The following is a 17,263-nucleotide window of genomic DNA, read 5'->3' as shown; positions in this document are numbered from 1 at the left end:
CCGTACAAAAAAGATGGCTGCGCCCATGTCGAGAAAGGTTGTATTGATGAATATATGGCGTGTAGCGCGTTTAACGGATGAAAGAACAAAGCTTCTTCAGGTAAGATACGGAAAAGAATATATAAAATCAATAAAAGATGAAATCATGACACTGTCATTTGGATCTAATGAACGTATCTGCCGTAAATTGTTAAAGTGAAAGTGGTTCAGGCTTAGCCTCAGGTGGGTGGAGAAATCAAAGTAACGGATATTTCATTTAATGATCTTCATACTACTTTTTTACCTTTCCCTTTGAAGACACCAATCTGAAAATATGTAAACACAATCGTTAGATTTCGCCTTAAAATACATGGAAATACATCATTAGAATTACGACGACCATTTGCTTTTAAGTATTAATTTATTAGACACAAAATGAACCTTAAAGTTCGCGAAGCAGTGTGGTAGTTGGTCATACTTTAAAAAGATCGAAAATGATATCAATTCAGTTAATTGTCAATTTGCATGTTATGAAATTGCTACAGTTTTTTCACAATTCGTTTCCTACTAAATTACTATTCATGAGCACCACAACCTATTCATTGGCACCACAACGTTCAGAAAATCGAGCATAGTGCAGCAAGAATAACAAATAAATTTCTAAAATTTGTAATGCGGCAACCTTTTGTCAATAAAAAAGCCACACACATGTAAAGAAAATGCTTAAACCTAAGGTACAAGAACAATTCTCACGAAAATCCAGATTTTTACGTTGTCAACACTAACGTCTAGCAAGTTATGCAAGTTCTAGACGATCAGATATTAAATTTAATTCAGAACTTTTACCTTTAGAACAACTCATGGCCATTCCTATGTGGAACTACATTCTCCATTTTTTTAATTTTACTCGTATAAACCTCTAAAAATGAAATATAAGAAACCATACTCGCTGTTTACATCCCTATTCCACTCATTGGCACTATAACGGAAGACGCGTTGGAGCATTTTCAACACATAACAAAATGTTATGGCTCCAATGATTACCCGGCGTGTAAGGTGCAAATGCACAAAATGTCATGATAAGCCATATAAGAACAATGATATCTTTTTTTAAAGTTCTTACTATGTTTAAAGGACTCATTCATGTTTATGTAACATGTGTCTGTAGTATGTGCATCCGTGCGTGCGTGCGTCCGTTCATCTGTAAACAATTGCTTGTGAACACGATACAGTCTTCAGTTTTGATTGTATCTCGATGAAACTTGTACAGTATTTAGATATCCATTAGAACTCGGTTTCTTTTGAAAAACAGCCAGATCTGCCCATGCATGCCTGGATTATGGGTCTTGAAAGTATAAAAAATGCAATTTTAAGCTAAGTCTATTTTTAGCCAAGTCTACATGAGCGAAGTCTATTTTTAGCCAAGTTTACATGTAAAGTCACAATTGCTTGTGAAGGTTTGTTCAAATTATGCCCCTTGGGTCATTACTGCAACCCCCCTCTCCCCACGGAGATTGTCCCGCAAGGGACCAGTGCGGCAAATGCAAACGACGTTGGCGGAGGCCCAGGGACCCCCCCCCCCCCCCCCCTTAAATTGGGAAATGTTAAAAACCTTTTTGTCTGAAACCACTATGCAAATCCTTGCTATTTTGAACAAGGCTTTATTTAGTGGTCCACTACCATGGTTGTTCAAATTATACCCCTTGGGTCAAAACTGGCACTGCCCTGGGTATCACTATTTTCCTAGAGACTTATTTAAGAAATATTTTCAAAATCTTCTTGTTTCAAACTACAAGGCCCATACCTTTGATATTTGTTGTGGAACATCATATGATGCAATTGAAAACGTTTGAAATAATGCCCCTTGGGCAAAAGCTGGCCCAACCCCTTTTGACTTACTTATTAATTTTTAAAGCTACAGTTTTGAAAGCAAATATTTTTTACCCTCAGATTACCTTTACTTGGCATATATTAAAATAGTTCATGCAACTAATCTGCTTACAACAATTCCTGTCCTCAAATGTTGAATGTGCTGCGTTTTAGCTAACCCAAACACTAAAAGTGAACTTAATATCTGTTGCCTATTACTCAAATGTACTATGCTCTGGATTGAAAATGACCACAAGAGCCATGCCAGTAGAGCATAGGCCCTTTTGGGCCTCTTGTTTTGGTATGCCTTGCAAAGCATTAGGAGTAATAAAACTAAGACCCATCATCAAATTTTGATATATGCTCAAATAGTGTCTTTGAAGTTCACACTTTGAATATAGCGTTAGTAACTGTAATACTTTTCAACAAAAGACTTAAAGGTTAAGTTATCCTTATGTCCCTTTAGAAGCATTTAAGGATATGATTGATATATTTCAATGAATGTGATGAATTCCCATGGAACAGTTAAAGCCGCAGAAAGTCATTTATCCTTTTAAGTTTCTACATTATCAAAGTTTCAATCTTATTCTCAATACTGAGCTGTTGTACTCCAATGTACATGTGGACAGATTTTTAATACAGCAAATCTTTCACAAACAAACTGTTTTGTCGCCATTTCGGATCATACATTCTGTTTGGGTTTCTGGGTTTTGCCTTATAATGTCTCTAAATAAACAAACCATATAACAATTGAGTGTTATTTCATATTAGTTCCTTCACAAATAGTCAATATGATATCCAACAAAAATTTATGAGTTTAATTGTGTGTTGTTGTTTTTATTTACAGTCAAATATACCATTATGGTAAATACATGAATGACAACAGCAGTTAACAATGCAAAAAGGGTTGTCTCTGTCATTAGAAGCTTTGCTGACCTGAATTTAATGTATTAAAAGCTTGTTGTGTGCAAAACATTGTTGTAGTTACATATGAATGTTACCTTTTTTATGATGTATTTCAAAAATCAAATACTTCTCTAAATACAATTTAATTATTTTTCAAAACACCCCAGTCTTTTACCTACCATGAGGACATTTAGGGATTTAATCATTAGAAGAATCTCTTTTTAAACATCTATTATTTTCGACCAATTTCAACACAGCACTAAGCATCACTGTGGCCTAGTCTAGTAAAATGTACCAACATCTTGTAAACAACTATCGTAATTATGGATTCAACCCAGCAATAATATCGTGTTACCTGCCCTCAAGTACAAGGTATTTGCCTAGATTTTGAATGTAAGAAAGTAAAGTCTATATCTCAGAAAATACATCATGTATTGCAATGAAACTTATAACAAGTATTTGCAACCATCCAACCTTCTTTATTAATAAAAAAAATATGTATATTAAATGCAAATTATGGCCTTAGAAATTCTAGTATAACTTTTGCATGACAGCACACATACATGAATTTAAACTTGATGTATGGCAAAATTGGCATTGAAACTTTTTACAAAATTAGGGAGTTACAGCCATCCAGCCTATGTAATTAGTCGATTTCTATTTTGCATATTTATATAGCATGTATTATTCAACTTTCTGGTACAGGTTTTGCATCTTTTAGCATGCATGTGTCAATACAGCAGCAACTTTTATAAGTATTGCATTGAAACTTTCTCAACGGTTCTTAACAATTCAACCTACTGAAGTTAGATAACTCTATTACGCACATTATGGCCCTTTATTATCCAACTCTAAAATTCTGATAATGGTTTTGCATGTAAACACGCATAAGTCACTATCTCAGCAACTTCTTGATGTATTGCATTGATACTTTAAACAAGGGGTTTCAACCAATGTAATTAGTCAAAATAGATCACTCTTTTGTATATAATGCAAGTATGCCTTTGGCTCTGCATTATTCATCTTAGAAATTCTGGTTTCAGATTTGCATGTGAGTAAATTTTAGTCAATATCTCAGCAAATACTTTACATATTGCAATGAGTGTTCCCAACCATCCAACCTCCTTAATTAATGGAGTAATATATCTCTATATTGCACGCAAATTATTGCCCTTTATCCACTTTACTTTCTCACATGGTGCTAGGTATAAGATTGCTTGAAAATGTAGAGTACATGTACTACTGTTATACATGTACATGTTCTTTTTTAGCTCGACTTGCTAATTAAGTTCAAGCTTGTAGTTAAATGTTGTCTTCTTTGCATTGGTGCTTTATACCTAATACCAAACGATCTATTCGAAAAAGAAAATGGGTATCTCATAGTGATGTTCCGATGATCGATTATAATCGAAAACTGATTGGTTGGGCCTGAAATCGGCGACAATCGATAGTATTTAGTTATAATCGATTATCGAAAAAAAAAAGAAAAAAAATTAGTAAGTGTTCAGATGTTATCTTTAACAAAATGGCTGATGAAAGCCACAATGAGCAAGAAAATGAACTATTTTTATACAACAACACTTAATAACTTCAATAATAGACATAAGGTATATGCATATAATGATTAAGAGTTTAATACTGTACATGAATAAAACTACAACTCCGGTACTATCTAGTATTTTAAAAACCGATTGTACTATTGATAATCAGTTACTTGAGTGGAACCAATCATCGATAGTAAAATTGCAACTGATTCCCAACACTAGTATCTCACCTGGATCTTTTTATATTATGCCTTCATCATGTACATGTATATCACTAAAGCCATTGGTTCAGGTGACCTCATATTTGTCCATATTGGGTCATTTATCCTTATATCGTACCAAAATGGCATCGATTTATTTTCTAATTGTGACAAATAAATGAAACATTTCCCTTCAATTGAACAATGTGATGGCGTTGATGATGTGATATATACATAAAATGTTATAAGTTGAGCCAATAAGGGATATTCAGGGTTCCAGGAAATCAAATTCCTTTTGACCCTTAATACTATATTGAGTCAGCTACTTACCCTGTAACTATCTCCTTCAGTCTGAGCTGCACTTTCACATATTGACTGTTTTTACAACTTTTTATTTTTAGAATAGGTGGGCTATACTACTCGTCGGCGTCGGCGTTAAAGTTTTAGGTTGGGATTTTCATTTATAAGTCCAATACCCTACATTCAATTGACTTAATACTTCACACAGTTGTTCAGGGCCATCACATGCTGAGGTTAGATAACTCCATATTATTCTTTACACAGATTGCGGCGCCTGATTGACTTTGGAACTTGGGTTAAAGTTTTAGGGCAAGTTGGAATATTTATTAATAACTTCTATATCCTTGGTTCAATTGACTTAATACTTCACACAGTTGTTCAGGACCATCAAAAAATGAGGTTACATAACTCCATATTATCCTAAATACAAGTTATGGCCCCTGATTGACTTAGGTTAAAGTTTTAGGGCAGGTTAAAGTTTTAGGGCAAGTTGGGATTTTCACTTAAAACTCCAATACCATTCATTCAATTGACTTAATACTTCACACAGTTGTTCAGGACCATCACCCAATGAGGTTACACAACTCCATATCCTTAATACAAGTTATGGCCCCTGATTGACTTAGGTAAAAGTTTTAGGCAAGTAAAAGTTAAGGGCAAGTTGGGATTTTAATAAAAAAGACTTCTATACCATTCATTTAATGCATTTAATAAAATTCAAAATTAATTACAACCATTTTACAACAAGAAACATAACTCCATTTTAAGACTAAATACAAATTATGGCCCTTGAATTTTTTATTTTTTTTTATTGTTTTTTAATTTCCTTTGTATATTCTTAACCACATTTTCATAATGGGAAATCAAGTTTTTTGAATGACTTTCGTCATTGTTTGGGCGGGCTGGTGGGAGGGCAGCATCAAAGTCACCTTATGTATTAAATAATTTTAGTTAGGTTTGACATAAAGAGGCCAAACTTGGTAATTTTACATCGTTATTGTATTCTAAGTCAAAGCCGCGTAGTCGAGTGCGCTGTCTTACGACAGCTCTTGTTTGTCTTGGAAAGACCAAATATTTGCTTAATTATCTGCAAACCAATGATAAAAGATTGCTGACAAAAGATGAGATCGCAGATTTGCATATTTCGTTCGAAAATTAATGTTTTATGGCTTAAACTGTTACTAACGGTTTAAGAAAAATGCATAAAACATTAATTTTTTAACTTAAATATAAAAATCTGCGATCTAATTTTTTGTCAGCAGTCTTATATCACTGGTTTTCATGGATTATCGCAAAAATTGGCTTGCTCCCAGAAGTTGTCAAAACCTTCAATCTGTGAGAGTGCAGCCTTAAACTCTTGTGTTATTTTGGCAAAAGCAAAGGTTCCCATTGGAAGTAAGTAAATTGTTCTTCATGTTTATGAGTTGTAGTCCATTTCGTGGAACATTTTAAAATTCATGCTGCCAAAAGTCTTTGAACTTAATTTGATCATCTTTTTGGTTCAATATCATTACACTTGTTAAGTGATTGAAGTAAGGGGAGCGAGACAAATCGGCCCCTTACCAAATCGGCCCCTAAGACTTTTCGGCCCTGCCATTTTGTCCCCTTAATTAAACTGACTCGAGACGTTTCGGCCCCTTACTGATTTTCAACAAAGACATTTCGACCCCTTAATTTCATTTTAATATTTTTATTTTGAATATGTAAAGAAGAAAATAATATGTCAAATTTTATTTCAAAAGATTGTAAATGAGATCCGTAAATTCACAAATAGACAATGTTCATAAAAAACATTGATAAGATTGATAAAAAATTCATTCAAATCTAAGTTTAAACCATTATTTTTAATATACAATTTAAAAAAATATGTAAGAACGTATTTTGTTATAACTGGTAAATATTAATTGATCAATAAAGACTTCATAGAAAATTTGTCTTTAGACAATGCGTTCTTTAAAGGTGTTGTGGGTGTGAAAAAGACATGTGCATGAATACGTGTCTTTCTTTTTTTAATGTTTTTACAGCTGATTAAAGAAGATTTGAGTTATATAAACAACGTCTCAAAAACGTATAAAAGAGTATAACACTTTCCAGATATGGCTATGTAAGTGACAGTGAGATTTCCCATAACTATGTTAGAATAAAATGCATTCAATGCCAAAATTATATCAAAGCTGTTGTATAAGACGCATATTGGCACGTGTCATAGTTGCATCGGTACATTATAAATCACACACATGTGTGACATGGTATTAATTTATCAAAATTGAAAGATTTATATTAGCACATTTTTTCAACTTATAGTAAATGATACAATCTGATAGTACAGGATAGTTGAAGTTTAATTTTCAGGTTATTAAAGTATCAATAAATCTAAGATAATACATGATTAGATTAAAAGCTACGTGGCCACAAATTCATATTTTGTTTATTCAAATGATTAAATATGGTTAACTGCTTTTCCATTTTTATACGCCCGAAGGGTCGTATTATGTTATGGCCTCCATCGTCTGTCCGTCTGTCTGTCCGTCCGTTAGCAATTCCGTGTCCGGGCCATAACTTGGTAACTAATGAAGCGATTTTCAAATAACTTTATACAAATCATCATTACATTAAAAGGATGTGTCGCGCGCAATTTCCAGGTCCATACCTCAAAGACTAGAATCACCATGGGGGGGGGCGTTATAACTTTGTCACTAATAAAGTCATTTTCAAATAACTTTATACAAAGCATCATTACATTAAAAGGATGTGTCGCGCGCAATTTCCAGGTCCATACCTCAAAGACTAGAATCACCATGGGGGGGGCATTAGCAATTCTGTTTCCGGGCCATAACTTGGTAACTAATAAAGCGATTTTCAAATAACTTTATACAAATCATCACTACATTAAAAGGATGTGTCGCGCGCAATTTCCAGGTCCATACCTCAAAGACTAGAATCACCATGGGGGTTCGTTAGCAAATCCGTGTCCGGGCCACAACTTGGTCACTAATAAAGTCATTTTCAAATAACTTAATACAAAGCATCATTACATTAAAAGTATGTGTCGCGCGCAATTTCCAGGTCCATCGCTCAAACACTAGAATCACTATGGGGGGGCGTTAGCAATTCTGTGTCTGGGCCACATCTTTGTTACTTAAATAAAGTGATTTTCAAATAACTTTATACAAATCATCACTACATTAAAAGGATGTGTCACATGCAATTTCCAGGTCCATACCTCAAAGTCTAGAATCACCATGGGGGGGGGGGGGACGTTAGCAATTCCATGTCCAGGCCATAACACAAAGACTAGAATCACCAATGGGGGGCGTTAGCAATTCTGTGTCCGGGCCACATCTTTGTTACTCGTCCGTTAGCAATTCCGTGTCCGGGCCATAACTTGGTAACTAATAAAGCGATTTTCAAATAACTTTATACAAATCATCACTACATTAAAAGGATGTGTCACGCACAATTTCCAGGTCCATACCTCAAAGACTAGAATCACCATGGGGGGGCGTTAGCAATTCTGTGTCCGGGCCACATCTTTGTTACTCGTCCGTTAGCAATTCCGTGTCCGGGCCATAACTTGGTAACTAATAAAGTGATTTTCAAATAACTTTATACAAATCATCACTACATTAAAAGGACCTCAAGCCGAATCTTCTTCGGGCGTATAATGCTCCGTTTCACGGTGCTCTTGTTCTTTACGTTTCAACCATCAATTTATTATGTACATATTTGAGGTATACTATTGCTCTCAATATTGTCATAAAAATATACCCTTATTTCAATATTCAATGCATACATAATAATGATAACGCTTAGTTGCTATGTACTTTTTGACATCTCTTGGTGACCTGAGTGTAGACGAATAAACTTGTAAAGTGTCACAAATTCCGACGCCTGACACCTGTGTGGAATGTGACAATTTGCCATACTGTCTCGAAAAAAATAACATCTTATACTCGTGTCGGAGACAGCCCTTGGCCATGAGCGTAGAGAGCGGTACTGTAGACATTGACGCCAGGAGTATGGGTGATCGGGACTCATAATACTTTTACTGAATAATCTCATGAATAATTGTCTATGTTCACATGTATATTTGTGTTCCAGTATAAATATATTTCCTTTTTATCTATTTTTAGCTCTACTGGCCAAAGGCCAGAAGAGCTTATGCGATGGTAATGTGTACGTAGTATGTGCATCCGTGCGTCCGTGCGGTCGTGCATCCCTGCGGTCGTGCGTCTGTAAACAATTGCTTGTGAACACGATACAGTCTTCAGTTTTGATTGTATCTCGATGAAACTTGTACAGTATCTAGATATCCATTAGAGCTCGGTTCCTTTCGAAAACCAGCCAGATCCGCCCATGCATGCCTAGATTATGGCCCTTGATAGTATAAAAAATGCTATTGTGTAAACAATTGGTTGTGAACACGATACAGTCTTCAGTTTTGATTATATCTCGATGAAACTTGTACAGTATCTAGATATCCATTAAAGCTTGCTTCCTTTCGAAAACCAGCAAGATCCGCCCATGAATGCCTAGATTATGGGCCATGAAAGTTTTAAAGAAATGCTTTCTATTTTTAGCCAGGTCTGCATGAGCGAATTCTATTTTTAGCCAAGTTTACATGTATATGTTAATTCAAGTCTAGAGTTAAGGGAGACAATTTGCAAGTCTAGGATTTTGAGAGACAATTTGCTTTTTGCTTCCTCAAGTTGATTTTGTGAATTACTCTGCCTTGTTCTTGTTGAAAGCCCAAAGGCCATTTTTTTGCTTTAAGTTCTGTAGTTTGCGCATTCATCTTAACAAAATTGGTTGTGAATGTTTAAGTTATGCACCTGGTGTCATTACTGGCCACACCCAGGGTTCACAGGTTTGGTAAACATAAATCTGGAAAGGTTTGAAAATCTTTTTGTGTGTTCATGCATCCATCTCAGCACAATTGATTGTGAATGTTTGTTCAAATTGATCTATGTTGTCCTAGGATGCCCTTGACTTTGACCTTGATCAACTTTTTTAACTTTTAAAACTACAGAAAATTTTACTGTGAGTACAGTTTTGAAAGCATTTTTTTTGTCAGATGACTTTTACCTGGCACAAATTAAAATAGTTCATGCAACTAATCTGCTTACAATACTTTCTGGGCTCAGATGTTGAACGTGCTACGTTTTCAGGTAACCCAAACACAAAACATAAACTATATGTCTGTTGCCTTTTACCCATACATACATGCTCTGGATTGATATGACCACAAAAGCCATGCCAGTAGAGCATAGGCCCTTTTGGACCTCTTGTTAATATTAATATTTTTTTATGCATAATATAGCTTTGTGTGAATGAACCTATCTCATTAAAATTAAAATGAAATTCTATGTTTTTTACTTATATTTAAAAATAAAAAACAAAATGAAAATAAGGGCCGAAACGTCTCCGTAATAAGGGGCCGAAACGTCTACAGGATGGGGCCGATTTGGTAAGGGGCCGAAAAGGTAACCTTTTCAACTAGGGGCCGATTTGGTAAGGGGCCGATTTGTCTAGTAGCCGAAATAAGCACAAGGCCAAATCTTAAAGCCATGAGAAATAATTTGGGTTTTGTTATACATGGTTTTGTTTAAATATATTCATATACTTTATCAGTTTAAACTTATATTATTATGAACATCATTTGCAGGCTAGTTCAATTTCTTTTAAATTTCTATGACTGCTCATCATGCACTTTTTGTCGAATCATTTTAATGTACCTGATAATGTATACCTGTATTTTTTCTTTCTATTATTTGTAGCTGCATAGTCGGTCGATGGGTTTCTTTGACAAGCTGAAGGTCTTCGAAAAGCATAGAGAAATAGAGAGGTTAAAAAAAGAAGGAAAGAAAGTAGAAATCCAGAAACTGATTGAAGACATCGGTGATGAAAGGTAAATTTGCTACATTTAAGCATTTTTCATGATATTAATGATCAAAATTATATTTTGTCAGACGTTTATATTTGCTGTAGATTTATTTTGGTAAATAAGCAGTAAGCTGTCAGGTGAATCAGTAGCTAGGCCAGTAGACAGAATATGAGCCGCGTTTCGCGATTTTGGCCCTTCGGACATATTTTTGCTATTACAATGTTTTAAGGTATTTGAATGCCATGTAATTTCAGAAAGATATTCTGAGAATTTCATGTTGATATCACTTAAATTGCGTAATTTACGTGTTTACAAGTGAGATCATGTATTGCGCATTTTGAATACTAAATTTGACATCATTCAAATGACGTCGTAATAAAAGTGCATTATTCAAATGACGTGCAAAATTATTGTATCAATATTACAACTAGCTTACAATTTAAATTATTTTCTTATCACAGAATCTTTAAGGAACATACATAAAAATAAAAATAATGAATCATTTTTGTATTTTTAATACATTTGGCCGTTTTAAACACAGACTATCAATCCAGTCAAAATATGTCGGGACGAATTCCATGGTTGCTATGGAAACATGAGTGAACCAATGGTCATAAATTATCGAGAAAATGTTGCACCAATGACAAACCTTAAAAAGAAACAAGTCAGAAAGAAATTGATTTACATAGACATACATTTTGCATTTTTTATTAATGATTATTTCATTTGTAATAATTATGTCCGAAAGCCCCAAATCGCGCGACGCGGCTCATATAGTCTTGAACATTTAGTTGGTTAAAGGGTAATTGTTGTGCATTTATCGCAATATATTATTGTTTAATAAATACTTATCACATTTAACCATAACTTGGTACATGAAGTTCAAATATTCCTGTATAAACCTGGAGTAAAAGAGCTTCTTCTGGCGTAAACAAACCTGTTTTCTCCTATATCTCAAACTATGTAAAACACTATCTAATAATGCCTGGACCTATGGTCCTCAATCTTGACATAGGGGCTGGGCCTGACCAGTAGATGAACCCTATTGATTCATGTGAAAAGCTTGTCAAATTGATAGTTTGACAATGCCTGCACCAATGTCCCTCAGACATGATTGATTTTGAGGTTGTCAGGACCAAGCATAATGTTTGACAAACATCTCTTCTTTATATAGAAATCTGTTAACAGAAGGAAAACTTATTTTGATAAGAATGGTTTCCATTAAAGTGAAAAAAAGATATAAAAAACCTTAATAGTAGTTGTTATACTTAAGGATAATTTTTATTAACTTAAAATAAATTTTATAAGAAGCTATTTATGCTGGAACGGTACCATTTTTTGACATATATATTTTGCAATCCTACTATAAGAGGAAATGCAATTCAATTGGAAAAATGTGTCTGATATTTGCACTAAGAAGCAACTATAAGATCTGAGACTGCTCATATAATCTACCTTTCTTAATTAAATATCATTGTCCAATCAGGGGCAAAGGATTGATATATCCTGATTTACACTGTTGTTGGGAATGATTTTTGTATTTGACATTTTGTATTCTGTTCCCTTCAGTGACGGCCCAGTTGACAAGAGAGTGGGTATAGAGGATCGAAAAGCGTACACCCCTGCGGAGGATGTTGTGGAGCAGATACAGTCCACAGCAGAGAGCTTCTACGGGAAAGCTGATGACTGGCAAGCCATCCAACTGACATCTAGACTAAAAAAGTTTGATGTAAGCTTTTTTTTTGTTTTTTAAACTTTTCTTTCCTGTCTGTCTGTTTAAATCTTATTAGCTCTACTTGCGAAGAATAAGGAGGTATTTTCTACTCACTCCAGTGTCTACTTCTGCGAGTGGAGTTTTTTTTCTTCATATTTGTTTTCCCGCATACCATTGGTATAAAAAACTTGATACAGTCGAACCCGTTGGCTCAAATTCCAGAGGCCAGCGAAACTACCTCAAGGCTCATTAGTTTTAGCCAAGTGGGAATGTTTACCTTCATTCTAAAGAAAACAGTCTTTTACATTCAGTTTCAGCCAACGAGGAAATAAATGTGTGCTACGTTAATTTGTATCTAATATATATCAATTTTGTTGACCCTCTATTTAATCCCCTGCCACGGAGTGAGAGGGGATTATAGGAATGCACTTAGTCCGTCTGTAAGTCTGTCTGTCTGTCTGTCCGCACACACGAATGGGTACTAATTCCTTCATTTCTTATAGAAGATCATATTTGTTGGGTAGCCCTTGTTGGGTAGGGTTAGTTAGGGTTAGAAGGGCTTAGTGGGTATATTTTTATAATGGGAGTAATGGTTAAGTACCTAACAAAGGTTGATATGTGGGAACGTCCTTCCGTCTGTCCGTCCGTCCGTCTGGCTGTAACATTTCGTGTCAGGGCTATAACTTACTTATGCATTGATGGATTACCATATTACTTGGTACAAACGTTGTTCTCATTGAGACGATGTGCAGTGACCTTGACCCGGGTCCATACCTCAAAGGTCAAGGTCACACAAGACATTTAAAGGTCAGAGTACACATGCTCGTGTCAGCGCTATAACTTACTTTTGCATTGATGGATTACCATAATACTTGGTACAAATGTTGTCCGCATTGTGACGATGTGCAATGACCTTGACCTGGGTCCATACATCAAAGGTCAAGGTCACATCTGACATTTAAAGTTCATAGTACACATGCTTGTGTCTGGGCTTTTTACATTTAGCAGTGTTGACATGTCAATTCCTACTGGTTTTATTGACCTTATACTATTTATGTACTTTTAGCAACAATAAATGAATTTGATCCAAGAACTCTAACCAATTGCAATTTGTGCCAGTAATCTATCATGAAATTTCAGGTTCATATTATGACAATGCTAAATAGAGGATAAGATATAAATGTTAAATGAAAGTGTTGAACAAGTTGCACAGATTGATACTTAGCACTCGACCAAGCACTGTCATTATGTGCAACAAGTTTAATATTTAAAAAAACAATTGACACAAATGTGATATTATATTTATAACATCTGTTTTCTCTTCAAAAGCAGGAAATCAATGTTATGACGTCACCACAATATATATGTATCACTTTATCGAAAATACTTAAGGTTTGCTATTTCATTGATGTTATAAATCAAGGACTCATTTTCCTTCTTTTTTATAGCCAAATAACCTTGACATTGATCTTACCTACACTACACACAATATGAATAACTTTAACAAATATATATATATAGCCGTACTTTGGACTGCCTTGTCATTCTTGAGGCCGCACTCTTGAGGCCACAATTTGTTCCAATCTTCATGATGGTTAAATATATTTTTCAATGAATTCTTCAATAAGTTTGTTTTTGTTTCATCTGGGATAGAGAACCTATGTCACTAGGTCAGAATAATGACATACTATTTTTACTGTCTGGAAGCCACATTGTCTGGCCCAATCTTGATGAAACTTGATCATAATGATTTTTCTTACTAAAATCATAGATGAGAAGATTATAGTAGGTCATCTGATTTTAAAAAAAAACAGGTTACTAGGTCAAATTATAGAGAAAAAAAACAGACAAATCTTTACACACTAGTGGTCACATTCGGTCCAATCTTGATGAAGTCTGGTCATAATGGTTTTTCTCAATTCAGAATTTTGATTCTGGTTCATTTTTTTTTTAAAAATCACGGGATCTAATCATGAAAAAGCATTCGTCACAATTTGGCCCATTTTATGGAATTTCTTTCGAAGTAAGGCCTCCATGAAATCTAAGATAGCTTTGAAACTGGGTCGTCCTGGATCAAGACAAGATCACTTGGTAGAATAATAAAAGACTTTTGATTTCAGGAGAGCAGAAAGAGACGATGATTTTCCTGTTCAATTTTTACATAATGTACCCCCATGACACATATTCTGACTGAAGTGTTAAGAGCAATATCAAGCAATGTCGACCAGGAACAATAATCGCAAAATTTCATATGCAATAGCGTTATCAAGCAATGTTGACTAGGAACAATAATTAGCTAACTGCTATATGCAATTACTTGACAAGAGCAGTTTGCACTCAGCGAATGAAACACTTTGTTTGTTTTTTGTTCTTTTCAGTTTGTGACAAAGCTGATATCCGACCTGGATCACGATGTACCAAACATGACACTTCACGAGATGAAGACAGTAGGGGATGTTGTCACATATTTTCAGACAGAAGTTCGCAACAGTTCTTCGCTAGATGATCTTAACAAGCTTAACCTGCCTAAAAATCTACATATGAACTTGGAGTATATACGTTTTCACCCTGAGACTGATAAGATATATGATGGATACACTGCTTTTCCAGGCAGAGCTACTAAAGTGACCAGTTTGAAATATAAGCGTAAATATATTGGTTATGATGGGGGTGATCCTGACAATGATCCAGACAGTCTTACAAAATTTAAGTAATCTTGGTTTCATCTCTTTAGTGTTCAAATATTTGTAAAGGTTACACAATAAAACATGAAAAGCAAGATGTTTGAATTTGTTTTACCCAAGGCTAATAGGGGTGTAGCTTCCTGTAGGATGTGTAGACTGTGTCCAATACTTTTTTCCGATACAATCGAAAAATGATTCCGTTAGAATCAAAATATAACAAGAGATGTTTGTCAAACATTATGCCCCCCCTGAGCACCATGTTGTCAGGATTATATGGACAATTGAATGAAATATGCATGGACCGAAATGACAGCTGATTTGTTGCTGTTTTAAGATTATGACCATTAAAGTGTGAGGATAAAGTGTGTTATGACCGTCATGACCTTTGACTCTATGAACTCAAAATCCAGAGTCATCAGCTGGTCACCAGAAACCTAAATGTCAAGTTTGAGGGCCATGGGTGCAGGCATTGTCAAGTTATCACAAGACAAGTTTTTTTTGTTCAAGGTCACTGTGACCTTGACCTTTGACCCGATGACCCCTTTAATTATAAGGGGTCATCTACAAGTCAGATGCAACTCCAAGTCAAGTTTGAAGGCCATGGGTTCAGGCTTTTTGAGTTATCACTCGGACAACCTTTTACCATTTAAGATCACTGTGACCTTGACCTTTGGCTCTATGAATCCTAAAATCAATAAGGGTGATCTACTGGTCAGGTTTAACATCCATGTCAAGTTTGATGACCATAGGTCCAAGAATTGTTGAGTTTGCTTTCAAGGTCACTGTGACCTTGACCTTTGACCCCTAAAATCAATAGGGGTCATTAACTGGTCAGGCCCAACCTCCATGTCAAGTTTGAGGCCATGGGTGCAGGCATTGTTGAGTTATCACTTGGACAACCTTTTATCATTCAAGGTCACTGTGACCTTGACCTTTGGCCTAATGACCCCTAAAATTAAAAGGGACAATCTTCTGGCCAGGCTCAACCTCCAAATCAAGTTTGAGGGCCATGGGTGCAGCCATTGTCAAGTTATCACTCAGATAACCTTTTACCATTCCAGGTCACTGTGACCTTAACCTTTGGCCCAATGACCCCTTAAATCCATAGGGACCATCTTCTGGCCAGGCCCAACCTCCAAGTCAAGTTTGAGGGCCATGGGTGCAGGCATTGTCGAGTTATCACTCGGACAACCTTTTACCATTCCAGGTCACTGCGACCTTGACCTTTGGCCAGATGACCCCCTAAAACCATAGGGGTCATCTCCTGGTCAGGCCAATTCTCCAAGTCAAGTTTGCGGGCCATGGGTGCAGGCATTGTTGAGTTATCACTCGGAAAACCTTTAACCATTCAAGGTCACTGTGACCTTGACCTTTGACCCATCGAGCCCAAAAAACAATAGGGGTCAGCTACTGGTCAGGCCCAACCTCCAAGTCAAGATTGAGGGCCATGGGTGCAGGCATTGTCACGTTATCACTCGGACAACCTTTTACCATTCAAGGTCACTGTGACCTTGACCTTTGGCCTGATGACCCCCAAAAACAATAGGGGTCATCTACTGGTCAGGCCCAACCTCCATGTCAAGTTTGAGGGCCATGGGTGCAGGCATTGTTGAGTTATCACTCGGACAACCTTTAACCATTCAAGGTCACTGTGACCTTGACCTTTGACCCATCGAGCCCAAAAAACAATAGGGGTCAGCTACTGGTCAGGCCCAACCTCCAAGTCAAGATTGAGGGCCATGGGTGCAGGCATTGTCACGTTATCACTCGGACAACCTTTTACCATTCAAGGTCACTGTGACCTTGACCTTTGGCCTGATGACCCCCAAAATCAATAGGGGTCATCTACTGCTCAGGCCCAACCTTCATGTGAAGTTTGAGGACCATACGACTAGGAATTGTTGAGTTATCACTTGGACAAGCTTTGGTCTACCGACGGACCGACCGACCGACATACCGACATGCCTGTGCAAAGCAATATACCCCTCTTCTTCGAAGGGGGGCATAAAAATAAATCTTAACACTTAATTGTTGTCAACTGACTTCTTCAGTTATAAACATCAACAGTGCAAGTGTAAGGATACTAATGAACTAGGTCTTTGCATTATGATCAGCCAAGCTATGCCCCTGGGCCCCATTTCAATAAGATCTCTTAGTCCTAAGCCTTACCCTATTCAGGTACA

At 36.0% G+C, this 17,263-nt stretch overlaps 1 protein-coding gene across 1 annotated transcript; it reads left to right on the top strand.

Moving 5' to 3' along the window:
• The first annotated feature begins 3 nt into the window (after positions 1-3).
• Positions 4-15,169, top strand: LOC128231472 (39S ribosomal protein L50, mitochondrial-like). Its single transcript, XM_052944347.1, has 4 exons — positions 4-100; positions 10,576-10,706; positions 12,252-12,411; positions 14,775-15,169. The coding sequence occupies exons 1-4, from the start codon at positions 14-16 to the stop codon at positions 15,108-15,110; spliced, it is 714 nt and encodes a 237-aa protein (XP_052800307.1). The 5' UTR covers positions 4-13; the 3' UTR covers positions 15,111-15,169.
• The last annotated feature ends 2,094 nt before the right edge of the window (positions 15,170-17,263 follow it).

Source organism: Mya arenaria, chromosome 4 (assembly GCF_026914265.1).
Source record: "Mya arenaria isolate MELC-2E11 chromosome 4, ASM2691426v1".
Lineage (NCBI taxonomy): Eukaryota > Metazoa > Mollusca > Bivalvia > Myida > Myidae > Mya > Mya arenaria.
The sequence above is the reverse complement of the archived record's forward strand: the minus strand, read 5'-3'. Positions and strand labels throughout refer to the sequence as shown.

Bases quoted from the DNA above. Each gene is read 5' to 3' on its own strand.
- LOC128231472 (XM_052944347.1), top strand. From the start codon at position 14: ATGGCTGCGCCCATGTCGAGAAAGGTTGTATTGATGAATATATGGCGT. The intron at 101-10,575 runs GTAAGATACGGA...TATTATTTGTAG, and splicing joins AAAGAACAAAGCTTCTTCAG to CTGCATAGTCGGTCGATGGG. The intron at 12,412-14,774 runs GTAAGCTTTTTT...TGTTCTTTTCAG, and splicing joins CTAGACTAAAAAAGTTTGAT to TTTGTGACAAAGCTGATATC.